At 44.0% G+C, this 24,998-nt stretch overlaps 1 protein-coding gene across 28 annotated transcripts in view; it reads right to left on the reverse strand.

The window, feature by feature from the left end:
• Nucleotides 1-24,998, reverse strand: part of CAMK2B (calcium/calmodulin dependent protein kinase II beta) — a 116,023-nt gene that overhangs the window by 14,726 nt on the left and 76,299 nt on the right. For 4 of the 28 annotated variants that reach the window (XM_083184677.1, XM_083184676.1, XM_083184691.1 and 1 more), the window contains exons 10-16: nt 24,507-24,629; nt 24,262-24,345; nt 24,127-24,169; nt 11,359-11,399; nt 8,853-8,924; nt 8,246-8,290; nt 3,326-3,374 (exon numbers count right to left, since the gene is read on the reverse strand). In XM_083184677.1, coding sequence (XP_083040803.1) covers nt 3,326-3,374; nt 8,246-8,290; nt 8,853-8,924; nt 11,359-11,399; nt 24,127-24,169; nt 24,262-24,345; nt 24,507-24,629 — 457 coding nt within the window. Of the gene's footprint in view, nt 1-3,325; nt 3,375-8,245; nt 8,291-8,852; nt 8,925-11,358; nt 11,400-21,177; nt 21,256-24,126; nt 24,170-24,261; nt 24,346-24,506; nt 24,630-24,998 lie in introns of all 28 variants that reach the window. The other 24 variants (XM_083184672.1, XM_083184671.1, XM_083184686.1 and 21 more) reach the window with 11 other exon arrangements.

The raw sequence follows: 24,998 nt of genomic DNA on the forward strand, positions 1-24,998 counted from the left end.
AATCGCTCTCTCTTCTTGGCATGATGATGCCATTGGTTGTGCCCTTGGACAATATCTCAGCCATAATGAGTAACCTGAGGGTATACTCCGATGAATGATGTTCACACAGATGTATCAGAGAAGCCAGCAGGAGGCGTCTATTTAAAAAAGACTGTGCATTAGTATAATTTTGCAGTAGTGGCTGAGGCAACCATTGCAGTTACTAACTCTCTAAATCAGGCTTAGGGGTATATTTAATAAGGTACGTGTATATAGAAGTGGAGATGTTGTCCATAGCAACCAGATTATTCCAGCGATTTATTTTTGAGCACTTTAGTAAATATGCCCCTTAGCCTGCTGTTGCTAGTAGACAGGAGCAAAAAAATGCAACAGCAGGCTTTTCCTTCACGACCTTTACCGGTTTACATTTTATTCTGTCTGTAGATATTATACAGCATTAGCCTTTATGAATAATTCATAAGACCATTTGTAAATTGCACAGCTTTTTACTTTCCTTCTCCTCCAGCAGACTTAATGTAACCACTACCGTTGTACGTTCCTGGGTACTGACCGGCTCTGGAAGATCACATGACAGTACACAGACACATCACCTGTGAACACCTGTAGTTGGACTTTTCCCCAGTAATCTTGTAGTGCATTGCTTCCATTGGTGGTGTTCTATATATACACGGCAGCACACACATGCGTGGCAATGAGGATCACTACAGGCACACCAGTGCGAGGTGCTCTAGTGTTAAACATATAAAATTGTAGCCTACCAAGACGGAAACTGTGCGTGAGAACGTTGGGAGGATTTGAGTTTAAGTGTCATGTGGATGCATTTCAGGGTCCAGAGTATTGTATCCCAGGGGATACCAAAACTGTATAGTTTATGTAATGTGTGATGTTGGTATAGGATCTAGTAATGGGCAATGTTTTGTATGTACAGTATATATTAAATACAGTGTGTACATATATATATATATATCAGTTAGACAGTCCCATATGTGTATCTAGAAACTTTAATTGACTGTAGGGGGCCCTCACTATCACTTTCCCCCACCTGTGGTCATGCCCACAGCACCCACACTCCCATTTCAGACTTCAGTGCCCATCAGTCCCTGCCAACTTCAGTTCTAAGCTTGTCCGTATTGAGGTGTCATGTATAAAGGGCACTTCAGTTACATTCTCACGAACGTTGATTCTGCCCACAAATTAGATTTCCAGATAAAGCATGCCACTTTTTGGTTGGCATTACTGCCAAGACTACAGAGGTGTTAAAAAAATTGTATGTATGTAAATTTTGCAATAAGATGGTAAGGGCTCCGAAAAGGAGATCACCCGGGGTACAACGCATTTCTGTGCTTTCTACTATTTGCCTCAATGCACTGTGTAAGTGTAAGTAACTGCAATGCTTTTAGGTTTTGTATGTGTCCTCTATTTATATAAAGGCTAAAGTCTTCCCCTAATGTACCTACTGAGAGGAATCAACTATTTTGTATATTAACAGATATGTGGATTTTCTTGGTGTTTTATATAATATTGGTAACATGGCTTATACTGACACTGCGCCACAACAATACTATTACTCACTATGCGGCTTATTGTGTATACACAGACTATAATGATTTATGTGGCACAGAAGACACCATTGCTGAGTACTGTGATATCACTATGAAGTGGCCTCATTATAAACAAGATATACAAGTTTCTTAAGAAAAGTCTCACGTGGATACAGTGACAACTATAAATAAGGTGCCCCCCCCCCTGAAAAAAAATCATTAGAAAAGGCCAAATGTGTCTACATTCCGTATTTTAAAAAGTGTTGGAATGAAATAATATACGCAATGTATTAAGACCAATGTATATACTTTGGACTCCCTTTCTAATCTTTTTTTGGTACAACCTTCCTGTTACTGTCATCATGTCCTTTAATTTTTAATTTAAAGCTTTCCTGTACTTACTGATGTCTTCTACGTACTAACTCCCGGGAACATTCATAAAACTGGTGCACATAAAATAGTAGGCGTTACTCAGAGCAACCAAACACTTTTATATATGAACTGCTCTAGAAAAATGACCGATTTTGTCTTGTTGGTTGATGAGAAGAATCAGCTTTTGCTTGTGCAGCAGATTTTATATACTGTATATATCCTCAAATGACTGTGTGATATTACCTGAAGCCCCTTCACACTTGCCCTGTCTCTCCTGCTTGTAAACTCAGGATCTCATCACTGGCACTACCCATGTTCGTCACCACAATCCTAAAATGTCTCCTGTGAGGGAACATAGTCACTTACATGCATCTATCTACTAGTGCATGGGTCCTCAAACTATTTTGCTCTGGGACCCCATCTGACAATATAATGACAGGACCCCAGCAAGTTACCACAGAAGATCATCACCTCACATGTGTAGTCAGCAGACAGCACATACATGGCAGCATTGTGGAGGCACAAAATGATGGGTGGAGTCTGAAATAACAGCTTTTTCAGACTCCTCGATTCACTGACTGAGATTACAAAAGTCATCAGCCTGATGGTCAGCAACATGAAGTCTAGACCCCATGCTAAGAAGGTCCTACTTTGGGGTCAGGACCCACAGTTTGAGAACCGCTATACTAGTGGTACGGTTCTTTCTTGTTTACCACCTGACATCACCATCGCTGTGATTTCACTTGATAACTGCCTATTTCTGTCATTATCGACTTGATCACCATGATTGTGAGGGGACATCAGGACAGCGTTACGTGTGTCACATTTGTGTGTGTACAGTTTCTATCGCCACCAGTCTTCTCTAGCGAAGACTGGTGGCGATAGGGTATTTCCCTACACTTATGACGGCTGTACTGTTATATTGTGGCAGCAAAGATGTATGTTATATATATACAGTGAATGAGAGTACCTGCATATAATATGTTCTGTAAAGTTAGTGCAATTTACGCAAGAAAAAAATAGGACAGTGCCGATACAATTGATAATACTTAATAATAATTATGCCATTAATAAATGAACGCTCAAAAAAAAATGGAAGGCTGAAATGAAGAAAAATTATAATAGTGGTTAGAGAAATGGGGCAGGCGGAGGTAATAGAACAGAAGGTGGATCAGGGAGATAATCACGAGGCAATGAGACAGCAGAATGAGACCAGGAGATGAGTCCATCAGAGCCTTGCAGCCATGGAGAAGAGATATCGTGTATGGATGCATGTGTGACTGTGCCTATGGGTGTCTATGGGGAGGGGCGAGTTGCATAGAAAGTGTGGATGGGGTAATTAGATTTAGGCAGTAGAATTAGGGTAGTACATATGAGGTTGCATGGTGGACATGAGAGCAGGGCCACCATACCTTTCATTTCTTCATCCTCTGGGTTAGTATGTGTACTGTCTGAGGATTCCTGTGGGAGATAAAACAAGCAATTGGTGGAATTGTTGGAAGGAAGGTAAGACAGACAGAGGAAAGGATAAGTACAGAAGTTAGTGACAGTCTACCTTCTCTCAGCAAGACATCTGGAGCTTACCCTTCTGTCATACAATATAAAACCTATAATGCCAGCCTTATGCCACTGGCGCCAATACCATGGGACGGTTCTAAGCAAATTATAAATGACCAAGTTGGATTGTTTCATTTAAAAATGGCTTCACCCTGGTGACACCTGTAATTGGCGGCACAATGATCCACTTATAGTATGTCAGAATCCACTTGTTGTGTTATGTATGAAGATTTTATAGTTCACATGGGAAATAGGAGAGGTTCTGAGAAAGACGCAGGCGTGTATAGGGAGTGCAGGGGTACACACAGCAGAGGGTGGCAATCTCACAGGCCGGGCAGCAGGAGACTTACTGATAAAGATGGCAGACGTCGCTGTCTTGTTGGCTGAGAGCCTGTACCTAGCAAGTATCCAAGGTACAGTCAGTACATGTCTCCGATATCCCATATGGGGACTGAGGAGTCTCTAGGATAAACAGACAACCAAACTCAACTAGCCCAGGTGGCAAGAGAACGTTGTGTTGGCATGCATCTGATTGGTGGGCATATGGTTATCTATGCTAGAATTAAGACCATATAATATGCTGGATAATTATAGCTACTGTGCACACTATCCATGTGTTTGCCTTAACATGCATACATACTAGTACTTTGTTTTTACACATTGGGGGTCATTTGGGTTGACTCACAAAACTGTGAATGATTCGATGGTTGCCGGCCATCGAATGATTTCTTAAGCATTCGCAAATCTAAGTCAATCTCTGGTGACTCAGATTTGCGGCGCCCACCTACGTGAAAAGTCAGCTGCCCATCCCAACACCCGCATCACAGCGACATTAGAATGGGAACGCCCAGAATTTGCACTGAAACACCCATGAAATGCTGGGCATTCCCATGGGCATGACCCGTGCCCACCGCCCCCACTGCTCTGTGCAAACGGACCGGCGACTATACAAGTTGCTGCGTCCGTTCACAAACAGCCTGCACATACACATAAATGCGCAGTAGCAAAACATACTGTAGCTTCCTTGTACGGGGGAGCGTGTGAACCAGAATGACCTCCATTGTGTAGTACTCTTTTTTTCCTTTCTTGTGTTCTACTTGAATATATTCTTTCCTTTGTTCTACTTGTATATATTACATCGCTCCTTGAGATACCGGGTCATGAAACATTCTAACATCACGTGGATTGTTGGTTTAAGAGACGCCAAAACAATTCTGCACCAGCCCAGAATTACAGCTCCATCCCAAAATGAGCACAACATTGACCACAATAAATAATAAAGTATGACTGGTACCCGTACTGCAGTCCATCAATACTACCACAGCTGCAGAAAGTAAGTGTCCCATCTCCTATACACTACAAAGACAGCTGTCCAGTGAGTGCACTACATAAATAAGACCCCCTACTCCAAAAACAAACGTTGCTTCCATGTACATTTACAGATGTACAGTACAGGTAAAGTTTCCCATAGCATGATGTTGATATTAAGTGTAACCTTGCTAAGTAACTAAACCCAAGTGCTAAACCTTGGCAGTGGTAAAGTAGAGAGAGATAAAGGGTCGTATTCAGACCTGTTCGCTAAGCTGCAAACAGGTAAATGCCACCAGGCCTAACTCCCACTTCCCCACCACGCGGATCCTTGCATTTACGCTTACACATCCACTCGCATGTGGCCAAACAGGTGACAAATCATTCGATGTTTGCTCACCATCGAATGATTGTTTTTATTGTTTTTAGATAAAAGACAGCCCGCCCTGCCCAAGCAGGCATCGACACTTCTGCTTTCACAGGCGAACGCTCAGCATTCTCACAGGGGGTTTGCACATGCGCAGACCCCCACCATCGGTCAGGGGACCGAATTTTGTCCCGATCTTCGCGGGTCTGAATCACCTTCTAAGTACCATCCAATCAGCTCGTATCATTTCGCCAACATGTTAGCTAGGAGCTGATTGGCTGGTACTTTATCACTCTCCAAGCTTAGTACATCTGCCCTTTATCTATGAAACCCAGCAAATGCCATCTGCAGTGTCTCTCTGTAGAGGGGACAATGTATCAAATCCTGGAGAGCGATAAAGTGGAGAAATTGCACAACCAGCCAATCAGGGTCTGTCATTTTTATAAATTGGCTATATATATATATATATATATATATATATATATATATATATATATAGTTAGAAGTTGATTGGTTTCTATGGGCAACTTCTTCATTTTATCTTTCTCAAATGTGAAGCCTACCGTATGAATAAAAACCTCAGTACCCATAACTTCAATTTAGGGGGAGATGTACAGTACAAAATATTGGAGTAATAAAGTGGAGAGAATATGTTTGAAAAATGACAGTTAGGAGTTGATTTTAATCTTTTATAGCTTCTCACATGCAGTGGCGTAACAATTGCCCCGCAGACCCTATGGTAGCGGAGAGGTGCCGTGTAAGTGCGGACGCCGGGGGTCTGTGTGGCTATTGTAACACCGCCACCGCGTCTGTGCTGCGGCCGGGACCAGCAGATTTACTTGTCTGTGCTGCGGTCCCGGCTCCTCTCCTGGCTTCTACTGCTATGAAAACGGACCATCATAAAATGTCCGCCCCCATACAGCAGACAGTTCTCTGAAACTGTCTGCTGTATGGGAGTGGACATTTTGTGATTGTCTGTTTTCATAGCAGCAGAAGCCAGGAGGAGAGCCATGTCCGCACCACAGACAAGATCTGCGGGTCCCTGCTATGGAAGCGCTGAGCGGAGGGGTAAGGCAGGGGGGGGATTGTTAACTTTACCTGGGGGGTTGTGCAGATATGATAGTTACGCCACTGCTCACATGGTAACTAAATAATTCTAGACAAGATTGCTCAGTGATGGAAATGTTTTTTGTTTTTTTATCAATTAATATTTGTGGGATATCCCCACAAAACATCTGTTTTAAGTCATTACCCACACAAATAATAGGGTTTCCCCTACATGCACAATGTCCGCCTGCCGATGCAGCCTCCATAGGTGCTGCTGGATTTACAAGCCTCCGGAATGCGAATATGACGTTAGCCTATTGGCTACTGTATCTGGGATTTGTTCAGAGCAGGATCTTTGAAGGCTGCACAGAGGACCTGAACTGGGAAGCAGGGAGGGTGGTAATGCTACGCTACACCTCAGATTCCAGGTCTTTGGTGGGGCAGGGTTCGTATCATAGCCTGTCACCGGCATGAGTTTGCAACAAAAAATAAGTGATATTAGCATTTCATGTATAATACAGTACGTTTACATATCAAGTATAGTATATTTACGTAGTAAATTTAGGCGTAATATATGTATCACATACATTTAAAAATGTGGATTGTGATAAATATACACAATATGGAAAGGGGAGGGGGTATATATCAAAGCTCCACTAAACTTAAACAACTAATATCAGTCACACATGGCATTATCTCTGAATGCTGGAGCACTTCTAGAGAGGAGGAGGACCGTGCGCACATACACCGCCTGGGCTCCTCCTCTCTAGCTGGCAGTGCAGTACACTAAGGGGATTGATTTGCAAATTCACACCCTTGCGAATATACCAAACCCCACCCTGCGAATGGTTGGCTGCCGCCACCCATTCGCAAGCCCGATTTGCATGCAGGGCATACAAATGGATGTTACCCAGTAACATCCATTCGCAGGCCAGGGGGAACCTCCCATATCTTTTGATGATCGCTGACCATCGAATAACATACCATCGAATTACACAAGGAATTACATACAGAGTCATTCCTTCATACATGTATCATATTAACGGAACAACAACCTTGTGGCATTCATTACTTTGGCATATACTATTGTAGATCCTTCACAAAATGAAAGAGACTAAAGTCCATCATTTATTCTAGGCACTGAGGAAAGAAAAAGCTGCCAACACAACTGTCTAATAACAGAATATTTTGTGAGACCTTTTTAGTAAATTGCCAGAAAACCACAATGCTCCCATCTAGTGGGTAGTTGGAGAATGAATGGCGCCATGTGTAATGCCTGCCTCTGGTGGGTGGTTGGAATAGGGCACCATGTGTAATGCCTCCATCTGGTGGCTGGTTGGAATAGGGCACCATGTGTAATGCCTCCATCTGGTGGCTGGTTGAAATATAGCACTATGTGTAATTCCTCTATCTGGTGACAGGTTGGAATATGGCACCATTTGTAATGCCTCCAATTCGTGGCTGGTTGGAATATGGCACCATGTGTAATACCCACATCTGGGTTGGACAATGGCACCATGTGTAATACCCCATCTGGTGGCTGCTTGTACAATGGCACCATGTGTAATACCCCATCTGGTGGCTAGTTTAACAATGGCACCATGTGTAATGCCCCAATCTGGTGGCTAGTTGAACAATGGCCCCATGTGTAATTCCCCTATTGTTGGCTAGTTGGACAATGGTACCATGTAAAATGCACCCATCTGGTGGCTAGCTGGAATATAGCACCATATGTAATGCCCCCGTCTGGTGGCTAGTAGGACAATGGCACCATGTGAAATACCCTCATCTGGTGGCTAGTTGGACAATGGCACTATGTGTAATGCCCTATCTCGTAGCTAATTGGACAATGGAACCATGTGTAATGCCCCCATCTGGTGGCTAGTTGGACAATGGCACCATATGTAATACCCTCATCTGGTGGCTGGTTGGACAATAGCACCAAGTGTAATATTGTGTGAAGATCATACAAGATCCTTATTGAGGTGCCTCCAGAATAAAGAAGTGCATGAAACATGACACATGAAGAGAGAGGTAAAGATATGGCAAATACCTTTATCCCGTCCACCAGGTTATGAATTACTGTGGTTTGAGGTTCCTACAGAGGAAGAAAGAATGAGAAATGGGCAGAAGGAGAGAACAGGGAAAGGGAAGGGGGAAGCAGGAGGGGGGAGGTAGAATTGGGAAAGCAGGGAAGGGAGAGGTAAGCCACAGGCCGCCCAGGAGGAAATTGGGAAAGAGATGAAAGGGCGACAGGACTGAGAATATGGAGGAGTGGAAAGGTAGGCAAAGGACTGCTTGACAAATAACAGACCTCTAACTATCCCACAGAGAGACCACAGACTGATCTAAGCCACAGACAGATAACAGACTTCCAGCTCCAAAGACAGACCACAAACTTATCCAAGCCACAGACAGATTAAAACGGAAGTCCCTGAACCCACAGAGAGACCTTCCTGAAATGTACCACAGATGCCTCATAGTCATGGACACAAAACAAACTTTCCCAATAAATAGACAGGAAGAGGGTTTCTCTCCACGTACACAAAGACCAGACTTTCCAATGCACCCGTCTGCCCATCTACCCCACCACTCTTGGACAACACAGATAATCACAGATACATAAATACGTGTTGTGCCCACCCCACCACTCCTCATACCAAGGCAGCTGGAGTAATGGGCCCCTTCGGACTGGTCACTCCAGCGCTGTTCTTGGTGCTGTTTGTCTGAGGCTTGTGAGAGAGACATAGATAGAGGTTGAGATTATACAGAAATGTAGCATGGGAGCAGAGAGGAGTCAGAGTGACGATATGCAGAGGTCATTTCAGGTCCACGTTGCATAGCGTAATACTAGGATTTTATGTTGCCTGAATAATCAATGTACAGTACTGTCCAGAATTACTCTTGTTGATACTTGAAATAGAATTTCTACCTGAACCCATTTGTTGAAAACTGAGGTACGTACTGTTGCTAACGTTTGTCAGGTTGTAACCATGGTAATCATGGAATTAAACTGTGGATTGTGTTGCTCTGTTTCCATGATTACTGATGTTGCTATAGACAAGCATAGGTCAGCACCACTAGGTCAACATGCATGAAGGTCGACGTGACTGAAGGTCGACATGCAGGAAGGTTGACAGGACCGAAGGTTCGGCCTAACCCATGAAAAACCCCATGTCGATCTTTACTGTCGGCCCATGTTGACCTTTAATCACGTCGACCTTTCTGCATGTCGACCTCCAGTCATGTCAACCTAGTGGTGTCGACTTAATGCTTGTAGACCTAGTTGCTGTCTATCCAATGATCCCATTGCATTCGGGCACAGTAAGGTGCATCAGATTATTGCAAAAATAAGATATCGATTTGCAGAATAAGACACCATAGTTTACAGTATACAAAATTGGGCAAGTATATTGCTATCTGTGTATGTGTGTGGTGGGGTGGGGGAGTTCAGGGGACACTGAGCTCCTTTTAGGTAAACCTCCCCAAATCTTCAGACACACAGAACGGCCTCATGTAATAACAGCACATTGTTCTTGTAATGTAAGGAAACAGTTAATCAATAAATAAAGTTAAACAAAGCAATATTTAAGGAGCAAACCATTTTCTCTCAGTAGGGGGTGTGCTTGGATCTGTGCTGTTACATGCAGTGCCCCTGCTCGCATCGGACACATCTAGGAGCACTTCCAGCTTGCACAGATCCCAGCAGCAGGTCTTGGCAGGCACGTCAATGTGTGTCGGGCAGGCACAATAACTAAGGCTTTATTCAATGCCAATAAGGGCCCAATTCAGACCTGCTCGCTAGGCTGTGTATATTAATTGCCTAGCGAGCAGGTAAACCCCGCCCTGCTGAAAGCACGCCCCCCACCCTGCCGCCCATATCCCCACACAATGCTGTGAGGGGATGTGTACGCTTACACATCCGCTCGCATGCGCCCGCACAGACGAAAAATCATTCGATGGTTACTCACCATCGAATGAATTTTCCTCTGTTCATTGTGAAAAGTAAGCCAAGACTTCAGACATCATGTGATGTCATCCGCCCACCCCGTTCAGGCAGGGGCACGTCTGCACCCAGCAATTCTATGGTCATCCCCATGAAACGTTGGGCGGCCCCCAGCAAATGCCCCTTGCCTGTCACACAGGCTTCCTCGCCGATGAGAAACTTTGCTGAAGGGTTTTTGCCTCCGGGGTCTGCAGATTCGCACTGGTGACAATGCGCATACGCAGACCATAAATGAGGAGGTCTCGTTCAGCCCCTTAGTGAGCCAGATATCAGGTTCTTAACCAGTGATTCTCAACCCAAAACAATCCTGGTTCCGGTTGGTAGATCTACAGTGTCTAGATCAGGCATGTCCAAACTATGGCCTGTTGTGAAACTACACGTCCCATCATGCCTTGCCACAGTTTTGATATTAGGGAATGTTAAAACTATGACAAGGCATGATGGGACTTGTAGTTTCACAACAGCTGGAGGGCCATAGTTTGGACATGCCTGGTCTTGATAGACTGTCAATAGGTCTATCTTAAAAGGTCAATATGTAATAGGTCTAGATGGCCAAATTGTCAACATGCAATAGATCAACAGGGTCGAAATGTCGACATTAAAAGGTAGACACATGACAAGGTTTTTCATGATTTTTTAACCCCCATGTTTTTGCTCCATGTCAGCATAGAGGGAGAATATAGCAAGGCACCGATGCCAAAGTAAGGCAAGGGTACGTGTTACACTAATTAGGGCTCCATGTCAACAGTTGATCACATTGACAAAAAAAAAAGTGAAAAATTTATTTCTACCTTTTCAGGTGTTGGCATTTTGACCCTGTTGACCTTTTGGAGTAGACCTATTGACTATCTATCTAATAATCCACACCAAATATTCCTCCCATGCCATTTATGGCAAGTTCACATACTGTAATCCTCCTTTGTAGCTGCTGTGTTCTCTAGTACCTGGTACAAAGATCATATTTTAATAAAATGTGCATTTTTTTAACTATGAGCTACCAGTAAATGAAGTAACATAGCAAATTCATAACAGATATAATTAAGTAAATCTGATTCCACAGACTGAACTGTTAAGTAATGGAATGGAGAAACGCGTACGTAAGGAACATAGGTATGCGGAACAAAACATATTGCATCCGTTGTTGTTAGTATTATTATTACCTTTCCAACATCCGTCTTCTTGTTCAACAAACTCTTAGCTGCTGCAGGGCCAAAAAAGAGACTGTGATCAGCATATATCTGGGAGTTGTCAATGATAACACACATACAACTTTAGCTGACTCTCTGGGCAAAGTGTGCCTTTCTCTCTATGGGGTACATTTAGCAAAGCTTCAACAAACACAAAGAGGTGATATTGCCACCAAGCAACCAATCAGATTCTGTCTATCATTTACTAGGATGCAATAGAGAAATTATCTGACTGGTTGCTATGGGTAACATCACTTCTTTTCATTTTTAGAAGCTTTAGTACATTTACCTCTAGGACTGTCATTAAAGAGTAAATAGCATTACACCTCTGTGTCACTGTCAACTTTCCCTGACTGACTTCACAATATGAGGCCATTATTTCATCACTAGTTGTCAATGTTAGCCCAGTGGTAGAGCACAGTCCATACGATGGGCAATGTTCTAATTGCTATAGACTGCCCGACACTATCAGTGCACAGTCCATACTATGGGCAATGTTCTCATAGATAAAGGCTGTCCGCACCATTAGTGCATAATCCATACGATTGGCAATGTTCTCATTGCTAGATACTGTCCGACACTATCAGTGCACAGTCCATACTATGGGCAATGTTCTCATAGATAAAGGCTGCCCAGCATCATCAGTGCACAGTCCATACTATGGGCAATGTTCTCATAGATAAAGGCTGCCCAGCATCATCAGTGCACAGTCCATATGATGGGTAATGTTCTCATAGATAAAGGCTGTCCAGCACCATCAAAGCACAGGCCATACGATGGGCAATGTTCTCATTGCTAAAGGCTGTCCGGCACCACCAGTGCACAGTCCACACTATGGGCAATGTTCTCATTGCTAGAGACTGTCCGGCACCACCAGTGCACAGTCCATTCTATGGGCAATGTTCTCATAGATGAAGGCTGTCCGCACCATCAGTGCATAATCCATACGATGGGCAATGTTCTCATACTAAAGGATGTCCGGCACCACCAGTGCACAATCCATACAACAGGCAATGTTCTCATTGCTAGAGACTGTCCGGCACCACCAGTGCATAGTCCATACTATGGTCAATGTTCTCATAGATAAAGGCTGTCCGGCACCATCAGTGCATAGTCCATACGATGGGCAATGTTCTCATAGCTAAAGGCTGTCCGGCACCACCAGTGCACAGTCCATACAATGGGCAATGTTTTCATAGCTAGAGAGTGTCTGGCATTGTCACTGCACAGTCCATAACTTGGGCAATGTTCTCATATCCAGAGACTGTCCTGCACCATCAGTGCACAGTCCATATTATGGGCAATGTTCTCATATCCAGAGACTGTCCTGCACCATCAGTGCACAGTCCATACTATGGACAATGTTTTCGTAGCTGTATAGACTCTCCGGAACTGTCAGTGCACAGTCCATACTATGGCAAATGTTCTAATTGCTAGAGACTGTCCAGCACATTCCATACTATGTGCAATGTTGTCTTAGCTAGAGATTGTCAGGCATTGTCAGTGAGAAGTCCATACTATGATCAATGTTCTCATAGCTATAGACTGTCAAACACTGTCAGTGCAACAGTCCATACTATGGGCAATGTTCTTATTGCTAGAAACTGTCCAGCACCATCAGTGCACAGTCCATATGATGGGCAATGTTCTCATAGCTAAAGGCTGTCCGGCACCACCAGTGCACAGTCCATACTATGGGCAATGTTCTCATAGCTAAAGGCTGTCGGTCACCACCAGTACACAGTCCATATGATGGGCAATGTTCTCATTGCTAGAGACTGTCCGGCACCACCAGTGCACAGTCCATACAATGGGCAATGTTCTCATTGCTAGAGACTGTCCGGAACCATCAGTGCACAGCTCATACTATGGGCAATGTTCTCATAGCTGAAGGCTGTCCAGCACCATCAGTGCATAATCCATATGACAGGCAATGCTCTCATAGCTAAAGGCTGTCCAGCACCATCAGTGCACAGTCCATACTATGGGCAATGTTCTAATAGATAAAGGCTGACCAGCACCATCAGTGCACAGTCCATATTATGGGCAATGTTTCATAGTTAAAGGCTATGAAACGCACCATCAGTGCACAGTCCATACAATGGGCAATGTTCTCATAGCTAGAGACTGTCCGGCACCATCAGTGCACATTCCATATTATGGGCAATGTTCTCATAGCTAAAGGCTGTCCAGCTTCATCAGTGCACATTCCATATTATGGGCAATGTTCTCTTAGCTAAAGGCTGTCTGCCACCATCAGTGCACATTCCATATTATGGGCAATGTTCTCATAGCTAAAGGCTGTCCAGCACCACAAGTGCACAGTCCATACAATGGGCAATGTTCTCATAGCTAGAGACTGTCCGGCACCATCAGTGCACATTCCATATTATGGGCAATGTTCTCTTAGCTAAAGGCTGTCCAGCTTCATCAGTGCACATTCCATATTATGGGCAATGTTCTCTTAGCTAAAGGCTGTCTGCCACCATCAGTGCACATTCCATATTATGGGCAATGTTCTCATAGCTAAAGGCTGTCCAGCACCATCAGTGCACAGTCCAGATGATGGGCAATGTTATAATTGCTAGAGACTGTCCGGCACCATTGGTGCACAGTCCATACGATGGCCAATGTTCTCATAGTTAAAGGCTGTCTGACACCATCTATGCACAGTCCATACAATGGGCAATGTTCTCATTCTGTAGTTAAAGCCTGTCCAGCACCATCAGTGCACAGTCCATAGGATGTGCAATGTTCTCGTATCTAGAGACTGTCTGGCACCATCAGTGCACAGTCCATTTTATGGGCAATGTTCTCATTGTTAGAGACTATCCGGCACCATCAGTGCACAGTCCATATTATGGGCAATGTTCTCGTATCTAGAGACTGTCCGGCACAATCAGTGCACATTCCATATTATGGGCAATGTTTTCATAGCTAGAGACTGTCCAGCACCATCAGTGCACAGTCCATACTATGGGCAATGTTTTTGTAGCTAGAGACTTTCACGCTCTGTCAGTGAACAGTCCATATTATGGATAATAGTCTCCTAGTTAGAGACCGTCAGACACCATCAATTCACAGTCTATACTATGAGCAATGTTCTCATAGTTAGAAACTATCAGTGAGCAGACCATACTATGAGCAATGTTCTCATAGCTAGAGACTGTCCGGCACCATCAATGCACAATCCATACTATGGACATAGTTCTTGTATCTAGAGACTGTACAGCACTGTCAGTGCACACGCCATTACATGGGCAATGTTCTCATAGCTAGAGAATGTCCAGCACCATCAGTGCACAGTGCATACTATGGGCAATGTTCTTGTATCTACAGACTGTCTGGCTCCATTAGTGCGCAGTCCATACTATGGGCAATGTTCTCGCAACTAGATACTGTCCAGAACTGTCAGTGCACCATCCATACTATGGCAAATGTTCTCAAAGCTAGAGACTGTCCGGCACCGTCAGTGCACAGTCCATACTATGAGCAATGCTCTTGTAGCTAGAGACTGTCAAACACTTTCAGAACATGAAGGAAAAACAGTAACAAATTATTATTACATTTTTATTAAAGAAAATAGTCCAGATATGTTATTTACAATTAAAACTTGAAATACATGATTAAGGCAGCAACCTTTTTCATACCGTCGCTCCAAACTGCCCCGCAAAGACAAGATGGAGACTTCCTGTAGGCTGGACTCAATTAGTCTCAATAAGCCCACAGGCTGCACTTAACATGCCTGAGGGAGGCTTGATCATAAATCCAACGTGGTGCCCTTATCGTAAATGCTACTAATACATTAACCCATAGTTACTGTACATGTACTTTTCCCAAAAACTTTGTTTTAAAGGGAAATTTACTGTGTGAGAAAAAGAGTCCACAATAATTAGCCTCAGGCATAACCAAATGGTAATTTGCGGAGTGTAATTGATAAATGATTGCACACAGATATTGGAAATAGCAAAGTAATTTCAAATACAAGAATGTAATACAAGAAACAAAGTACTAGAACTTACCTTGCAGGAAACATAAAAGGAACGGAAGAATACACAGGAGAAAGAGAGAGTCAGGGAGCAAAGAAAACATAAAATAAGGAATAGAAAAATTACAACAGAGAGGAGAGGCAGAGAAAAAGGGGGAGACAGATAGGCAGACAGAGAGAGGAAGAGAGAAAGTCAGAGACCAAAAGAGATGAAGAGAAGAACAGAGAGAGAGAGAAAAGAGAGGTAAATAGAGAGAGAGAGAGAGAGAGAGAAGATTGAGAGTGGAACACACAGAGAGAATAGAGGCAGAGAGAACGGAAGAGAGAGAGAGAGAGGCAGAGAAAGAATGGAAGAGAAAGAAACAGAGGCAAAAAGGTCAATGAGATGAGGAAGAGATACACATATAAGAAGGTAACAGAGACAGACAGAAAGTGAGAGAGAAACAGAGAGGTCGGAGGGGGGCAAAGGCAGAGAGAAAGGAAGAGTGAAAGAGAAAGACAGAGAGAGTGGAAGAAATAGAGTGGCAGACAGGGATACAAGAGAAAGATATACACATATAGAGAAAGATAGAAAGGCAGAGAGAATGAAGAGAGGTAAAGCGAAAAATGGGCAGAGCATAAGGAAAAGTGAAAGAAAAAGAGAGGCGGAGAGAAAGGAAGAGAGAGACAAATAGAGAAAAGAGGCAGAGAGAACGTAAGAGATAGATAGAAAGAGAGAGAGGCAGAGAGAAAGAAGAGAGGTAGAGGGAAAGAGGCAAAGAGAAAGGAAAAGTGAGAAAGAGAAATATAGAGAAAGGGGGAGGGAGAGAGGCAGAGAGAAAGAAAGAGAGGGACAAAGATAGAAATAGAGAAGGAGAGGGAGAGAAAGAAAGAAAGATGCAAAGAGAAATAAGGGAGGTAGAGGGAAAGAGGCAGAGTGAAAGAGAGGCATAGAGAAAGATAGAGAGAGGCAGAGAGAAATAAAGAGAGGGACAAAGAGAGTAAGAGGCAGAGAGAAAGAGAGAAAAGAAATTGTGAAAAAGTGAATTAAGACGGGGAGGAAAAGATACACAGAGGTAAAATACACAGGGTGGGCACTTTTAAATGGCAGACTTGTGCATATTTTTCGGGCAACAGCAGGCTGGCAAAACAGGACATCCAATACATGCCCGTCCACTGAAACACTGTCCAAACACAGCATTCGCATCTTGCGCTCCCTGCTCGCTGCTACTTATGTAACTATGTATTTCAGACTAAGGCTATGAGTTCCTTCTCAGCACATGCCATGCACATGACATGCCTAAGCGTACAGCATGCACCAAGGTACGCACACTACATGCAGCATCTCCAGGTAGGACCTACAGTATGACCTACTGCACCTAATGACTCAGGCAGACCCTGGCACATATCGAGGACAAGACACAAATTAGAGGACTGATATATAAGTGGGAGAACCTAAAAATCATACAGGACTGATAACAAATTGGGAGAACCTAAAATCATACAGTTTGGGACAGCAAGCGTAAAATGTAGCATCAGTCAAACAGTAAAAGGTAAGTAGTAACCTAACCCTGTTCCAGTACTTATAACACATTATGGAACTGGTTACCTCAGAAACCACTCGGGGGAGGGTGGGTGCACGCTGGAGAGCAAGGAGTATAGAGTCTCAGCCGGGAGAGCAGGTACTTACATTTCTACATTAAGGGGAAGATGTATCACACCTTCTGAAAAGGACCAGTTGAGAATTTGCTGAATGGTTCTATGAACAACTGCTAATAGGAGTTTGAGGTCTAAGGGGGAAAAGTATCAAAGCTCCTAAAGATGACAAGTTGAGCTGTTGCCCATAGCATCTAGCAATGTTCTCCTAGAACAAGAACAACAAATCATAAATGGTGGGATGCACTACGCATCCCACCCATGATACATCCTGCCATTTGTACCTAGAAATGAGATTACAGTAATATAGCAAAGATTAGATCATCTGATAAGAGCTGTCCTTTATGATCACTGGACTTCCTGGTTTAGGGCCCAGGAGCCTTTCTGCACATGTGCAGGATGACACAGCCGCTGGTGAGGGTGCGGGCAGGTTGGATCCTTCTCAAAGAGAATGCAGAACGAAGATCATAGGCCTCTACTGGGTAACCCATGTATAGATGGCTTTACCTATGGGGTCCAAGCTCCAGAATGTATTGCACTTCAGAGCTTGGTTCATATGGAAATGTGGATCACGGATCATAGGTTATATTACTTAAGCCATCTAAGCTAAAACTTGCAACTGACATATGTACCATAACTTCTTTGGCCAGACCAGAACAGATGCCCGGAATATTAATGTCTTCAGAACCTATGGAAACACTGCTACTGGAGGCAACAGGAAACAGATAAAGTTCCAAAACAAATATGGTGCCTACCAACAGTGCCTTTGTTCCGTATCAGAAATGAACCCACTTGTGGTTCAATTGAAATACCATCATGTCAGTATACTGTTGTCTTCCCACTTGAAAGACCTCTGAGTGAATGGATCTTCCTAGGGATGGAGGGACCCTTCTCAGGGGTGCCTATCAAATAAATATGCCCCAGATATTTCCACCCATGAATTGAACTCAGCCACGTTAGTTGTAACATTTTTTCGGATGATATATATTTTTTTTAGCTGATTTCTCTCACGGCAAAAGATTTATGAGTGCCTTCACATTGTCTTTATGGATATTAATGGACCTTTTTTACATGAGAAGATCTTTATGGAGAGACAGGTCAACTGGGTGTTGACAGTATAGTATCTCAGTTGAAATACAAGGTACATCCTTTCCGTGCCCAATGTCCTCTGATTAGATGAATGAATACCATTCAGAGTTGAAGCAGATTTATCTGGTCCACTGACTGAAGCTGGCCATACATCTACAGATATATTGTCATATCTGGCTGGTTGGACCAAAAACCTGGTAGTATCTGAATGACAGTTTTTTGTCAGTTTTCCAGCATTTCGAGGCAAATGGTCAACTGTCATTTGCTCACATCCATTACCAGGTTTTTGTTCCAACCAGCCAGATCGGACAATAAATCTGTAGATGTATGGTCAACTTAACTCCTAATGCTAAAGACCCCGAGAATGGAACTGAAGATTGATGGTCACCGGTGGTGGTGATCCTTGTTAAGTTTGTGGAACTTCAGCAACCAGAGAAGCAATTAACATGCCTTCAGAAACAGTCTGATAAGCTGGTCACATGACGATGTGACGTGTTCCAGCTAGACATTGAATAACTTTATTGCCTCAAAAGGTTGACAAAAATCTACCTTAAGAACTTTATGAAAAACAATTAAAGGCCTGTGCGCCATACATGTGACTCTGAATACACAATATTGTCCTCTGTCAACACCCTCTGATTAGCACCAGGAAGACATCCTCTTTTTTTTTCTAATTGGGCAAAAAAATTGTGAGATTGAAGGATTTGTACTGATTATTGCTCTTGCAAATAAAGCAAGTTTGGGACCCTGCCTTGATCGGCAGATTGTCCACATCGTGTTTCTCAGAAGAGCAGGCATAAAGGAATTAATCGTGTACTGTCTCCAGGATAAAATACAGAGCACAAAACAGCAGGGCCGGCGCCACCACTAGGCAGCCTTAGGCATTTGCCTAGGGCGCCGGCCACTGGAGGGCGGAAGAAAGGAGCAGAAGGTCCCGTCCCCCCCATGGAGGTAAGCAACTATACCCCCCCCCCCGTGCGATGCCGTGGGGCCCGCTCAGCATCACCCGGCACCATCTCCCCATGTAGCGATGCAGCAGTGGCCGCATCAAACCCCCCCCCTGATGGAGCGGAGGTGACCGCGCTGATCCCCCCCCCTCTCCCCTCCCCTCCCTGCAATGCCTGGGCTGTACATCACCTCACCCGGCACCCTCCGTCCCCTCCTCTGTGAGGGGAGGGGACGGAGGGTGCTGGGGGAGGTGATGTACAGCCCGGGCATTGCAGGAAGGGGAGAGGGGGGGGGGGGAACAGCGCGGTCACCTCCGCTCCATCAGGGGGGGCCGCACGACGGGGGCGGCGACGGCCGCACCCCTGCACGAAGCGATGGCGAGCGCCGGAGCGGGTGAGCACCGGGGCGTCCCCCCCACCGGCCCTGCAAAACAGAAAATACAGTCCATGAATGGCAACCCAGCATGACACTGGTGTCCTTCAAAGACCTCAACAGATAAGTATGCATCTTTGATGTCCTGGACACCACAAACTCATCAGAAAGTGGTTTGTCCTGTTGCCAGAAGGCTAAAGAAAACAGTTTGGGTGGGCCTGTAGAAGAGCATGATATATCCCCACTGAACAATTGTCCTGGCCCAGTCGCTTGAATTGTAATCGAACCATTGTTCCCAAGTGGGGCAGACAGTTTCCCACCATAGAGGAAGCTGTGTGCGCAGATTGCAAGTCATGCTGACGGCTTGACAGTTGGATGCTCAGCTGACCAAACCTGTTTTGTTCCCTTTCTGTTGTCTTTGAATGTTAACATTAACAAGAAACAGCCTTGGGCCCAATAAGACATTAGGGAGTGATTCAGGTTGGCTCGCAAAAGCAAATTATTTCCTTAATGGACAAAACCATGTACACAGCAGGTGGGGCTGATGTAACATGTGCAGAGAGTTAGATTTGGGCGGGGTTTGTACTTCAAATTGATATCTATATTGCTGTGTAAAAATAAAGCAGCCAGTATTTACCTTGCACAGAAACAAAATAACTCACCCAAATCTAACTCTCTCATATACATGTTACATTTGCCCCACCTGCAGTGCACACCTTCTTACACCTCCTGTAACACCTTCTCTCACCTCCTGTAACACCTCACACCTTCTCACACCTCCTGTAACACCTTCTTACACAGGTCCTGTAACACCTTCTCACACCTCCTGTAACACCTTCTTACACCTCCTGTAACACCTTCTCACACCTTCTGTAACACCTTCTCACACCTCCTGTAACACCTTCTCACGCCTTCTGTAACACCTTCTGTAACACCTCACACCTTCTGTAACACCTTCTCACACCTTTTGTAACACCTCACACCTTCTGTAACACCTTCTCACGCCTCTTGTAACACCTTCTCACGCCTCTTGTAACACCTCACACCTTCTGTAACACCTTCTCACACCTCCTGTAACACCTCACACCTTCTGTAACACCTTCTCACACCTCCTGTAACACCTCACACCTTCTTTAACACCTTCTCACACCTCCTGTAACACCTTCTCACACCTCCTGTAACACCTTCTCACACCTTCTGTAACACCTTCTGTAACACCTTCTCACACCTTCTGTAACACCTTCTCACACCTTCTGTAACACCTTCTGTAACACCTTCTCACACCTTCTGTAACACCTTCTCACACCTTCTCACACCTTCTGTAACACCTCACACCTTCTGTAACACCTTCTCACGCCTCTTGGAACACCTTCTCACGCCTCTTGTAACACCTTCTCACACCTGTAACACCTTCTCACACCTCCTGTAACACCTCACACCTTCTGTAACACCTTCTTCTCAAAAGCCAATGGATCTGTATAATTTCAGGTTGAAATTTAAAGTGTCTGCACTCCAGGCTGAACCTCTATACCCAATTTCTCCAGTGTCCCCACACTGGACAAAATATAAAGCGTCATTTCATATCTACAATACTGTAGCCTACTCTTCATTGTCTCCGCACTGGTCTCCGCAGGGGTTGGAGTCTCCTTGTAATGACCCCATAGACAGGCAGCTAGCAAGAAGCAGCCACATGCAGTCACTTCTCAGGGAAGGAAAGGGCAGGTGTGAAAAGAGGGAGGGACGTGCCCAGAGGACACTACTACCTTGTTCCACCAAACCCAGGGCTGTACTAGTGGCGGCAGTGGTGATTGTGGCAGGAGCTGTGGTCTGTCTGCCCACTGTGAGAAGGACAGAGATCAGAGAAAAAGGGAAGGGGTTTGTAGGTGAAGGATGTAAAAAAAGATAGGTATTGTGCCAGGTTACAGGGGGTAAAGGTGGTGACATCAGACATAACAAGATAAAGAGTAGGAGGAGGGCGAACAGAAAATATAAGTTATACAAATAAGTGATTAAACACCCGGGAATACAAAGGGAAGAGAGTGTGACAGCCAGCAGGGAGGAGAGGTGTAGGGATAACAAGGAATGCAGGAGAGCAAAGGCAGGCAGGAGGAGAGAGGAAGTAAATAGAATAAGGCAGAATCACCATAAAGAAGACATAATAGCATTACACTATCCCTCACACATAGTAACATTCAGTTATGGATCAGTGGAAATTGGTTATCTCAGAATGGCCTACAAAGAGTATACAACAAGAGTTATATCAGAGTAGGCTCTTCAATGGTACGCCACTTACATCACCAAATGTCCTATTGCAGCTGGATATGCAGTGTATTACATGTATTGTATAGTAGCACATCTACAGAGCATAATACTCAGCGGCATATCTATATTGGATGCAGGGAGCCCTGAATATGTAATACTTACCTCTCTGAAGTCCCGCATTGCAGTGGCGGTGGCTGCACAACTCATGGGGAAAAGGGACGGTGGCGTTTTGGAGATTTGCACATTCACAGTAGAAAAATCACTAGGAACATGCGCAATAGATTCTGTCACACTGTACTTATATAACAGCTGGATCTGCAGTGTATTACACTGTACTTATATTACAGCTGGATCTGCAGTGTATTACACTGTACTTATATAACAGCTGGATCTGCAGTGTATTACACTGTACTTATATTACAGCTGGATCTGCAGTGTATTACACTGCACTTATATTACAGCTGGATTTGCAGTGTATTACACTGTACTTATATTACAGCTGGATCTGCAGTGTATTACACTGTACTTATATTACAGCTGGATCTGCAGTGTATTACACTGTACTTATATTACAGCTGGATCTGCAGTGTATTACACTGTACTTATATTACAGCTGGATCTGCAGTGTATTACACTGTACTTATATTACAGCTGGATCTGCAGTGTATTACACTGTACTTATATAACAGCTGGATCTGCAGTGTATTACACTGTACTTATATTACAGCTGGATCTGCAGTGTATTACACTGTGACTGTACTTATATTACAGCTGGATCTGCAGTATATTACACTGTACTTATATTACAGCTGGATCTGCAGTGTATTACACTGTACTTATATTACAGCTGGATCTGCCGTGTATTACACTGTACTTATATTACAGCTGGATCTGCAGTGTATTACACTGTACTTATATAACAGCTGGATCTGCAGTGTATTACACTGTACTTATATTACAGCTGGATCTGCCGTGTATTACACTGTACTTATATAACAGCTGGATCTGCAGTGTATTACACTGTACTTATATTACAGCTGGATCTGCAGTGTATTACACTGTACTTATATAACAGCTGGATCTGCAGTGTATTACACTGTACTTATATTACAGCTGGATCTGCAGTGTATTACACTGTACTTATATAACAGCTGGATCTGCAGTGTATTACACTGTACTTATATTACAGCTGGATCTGCAGTGTATTACACTGTAATTATATAACAGCTGGATCTGCAGTGTATTACACTGTACTTATATTACAGCTATATCTGCAGTGTAATATGCTATTATACAGCGCTATTCAAAAAGAATGAACCAATTTCATTATGCTAATTTTACTAAGGAAAATAATATAAAACTCCAGCCAAGTCCCAAATATTCTACTTATAGGCCCTTATTCTGGTTAACTGGCAAGGATACGAATTCGCACCCTTGCGAGTCCACGAGAACATGCCCTGTGAATGGCAGGCTGCCCACCCCCCATTCGCACACCATGCATTTTCGCATGGCCTGTGAATGGATGTTTAACATAAACATCCATTCGCAGGCCAGGGGGAAACTCTTTCGATGGAGTGCTGTGTTCCCCAAAATATGCATCTTGTGACGACTGACTCAAGTGACATGTCGCTTCATCACTAAAAATGAAACGTTAAATAAAGGTTTCATCTTCCATAATATACAGTTTCAAATTGCAAAATTCCATCCACTTCCTCATGTTGTCATTGGTAAGTGCCTGAAAGAGGTGCAGTCAGTATGGTTTCAAATGTAGGCGTCTTCTTAGCACACGCCAGATCGTGGATTGAGGAATAGCAAGCTCACAGCTGACCCCGCAGGGTCAGAGATAGCACAGATTCTCACCACTTGTGTCTCCCAAACTCGCAGGCATCCTGGACTTTTTCATTTACACAGTCACCCACTATATTGAATCTGTCAAAACCACCGTCGATTGTCAACCGAATGACAACCAAATATTTTGGGGGCAAAACTGAGAACGCAGAACACCTTTTGCGGAGGACCTGCCATTCCGAGGGTAAACAAACAACTGAACATTGCCGGGGAAACGACACAACTACAGCACCACTGCAGTAGCTATTCGAAACTCAGAACCTCCTCTTTCAAATAAGTCAGTGACTCATTTCATAATGATGCTTGAGAACTGAAATCCGTGTGTCATAAAATCAGTTCATTCATTTTGATTAACCCTGTATATGGCATAGATATGGTATAGATTATAATTTGCAGAGGATTGCCAAGGTATTATTACAATGAAACGGTGAATTTGTTGTCCATTACACTGGGAACCTTACAGCTAGCTCTGCAGTACATTATAATGGTTACAATAACACAGCAGTGTCTGCAATACACAACCCTGCCTATGTTTCTCAGAAGCTCTACAGTACACAGCCTCAGATATATATATATAATCCAGGTGAGCAATCACTTACCAGAAAAGTTCCTTGTTGCCAGCATTGTAGTTAGGATGGCCCCCTATGTAAGAAACATAATGCGTATTAATGTTATATGTAAGTAGCTGTTGAGAAGAGGGAACAGGCTGGTAGATCTGAGGGAGCCGCACTAACCTTCAGCTTCCGGCGAGCGTTGAACTTCTTCAGGCACTCCACAGTCTCTTGTCTGTGCATCATTGAGGCAACAGTTGAACGTTGCTGTAGGGAGACATAGAGATGTAGTAACAATACCAATCTTCACCATAGTACATCCAGTACAGACAGACCATATCAGAGGTGGGCAGGCTGGTATCATAGTCCAGCAAGTCATCACAGAGAGGTAGGGTTGGTGGGTGAATGTATAGGTGACAGTTACTTACGCAGACCCATGGGTGCTTGAGAGCTTCATGCGCCGTGATACGTTTTGCAGGGTTGATGGTCAACATCTGGTTGATGAGATTCTTCGCTTCTGGTGTCACCGTGTCCCACTCCGGGGAAGGAAACTATAGAGACATAAGAGTAAGAGAAGTGAATTACTGTAAAAGGCCCCCATACACTAGACCAGTGGTTCTCAAACTGTGGGTCCTGACCCCAAAGTGGGTCCCGACCTTCTCAGCATGGGGTCACACCTCCATGCTGCTGATCATCAGGCTGATGACTTTTCTAATCTGTCAGTGATTCGAGGAGTCTGATAAATCTGTTGAGTTGTCTGTCACTTTAGACTCCTCCCATAATTTTGTGCCTCCACAATGCTGCCATGTATGTGCTGTCTGCTGACCACACATGTGATGTGATGACCTTCTGCAGTAACTTCCTGTCATTAGTTTTATTGTCTGATGGGGTCCCGGAGAAAATAATTTGAGGACACCTAG

The sequence above is a fragment of the Crinia signifera genome, chromosome 4 (genome assembly GCF_055691185.1).
Source record: "Crinia signifera chromosome 4, ASM5569118v1, whole genome shotgun sequence".
In the NCBI taxonomy this organism is placed as follows: Eukaryota; Metazoa; Chordata; class Amphibia; order Anura; family Myobatrachidae; genus Crinia; species Crinia signifera.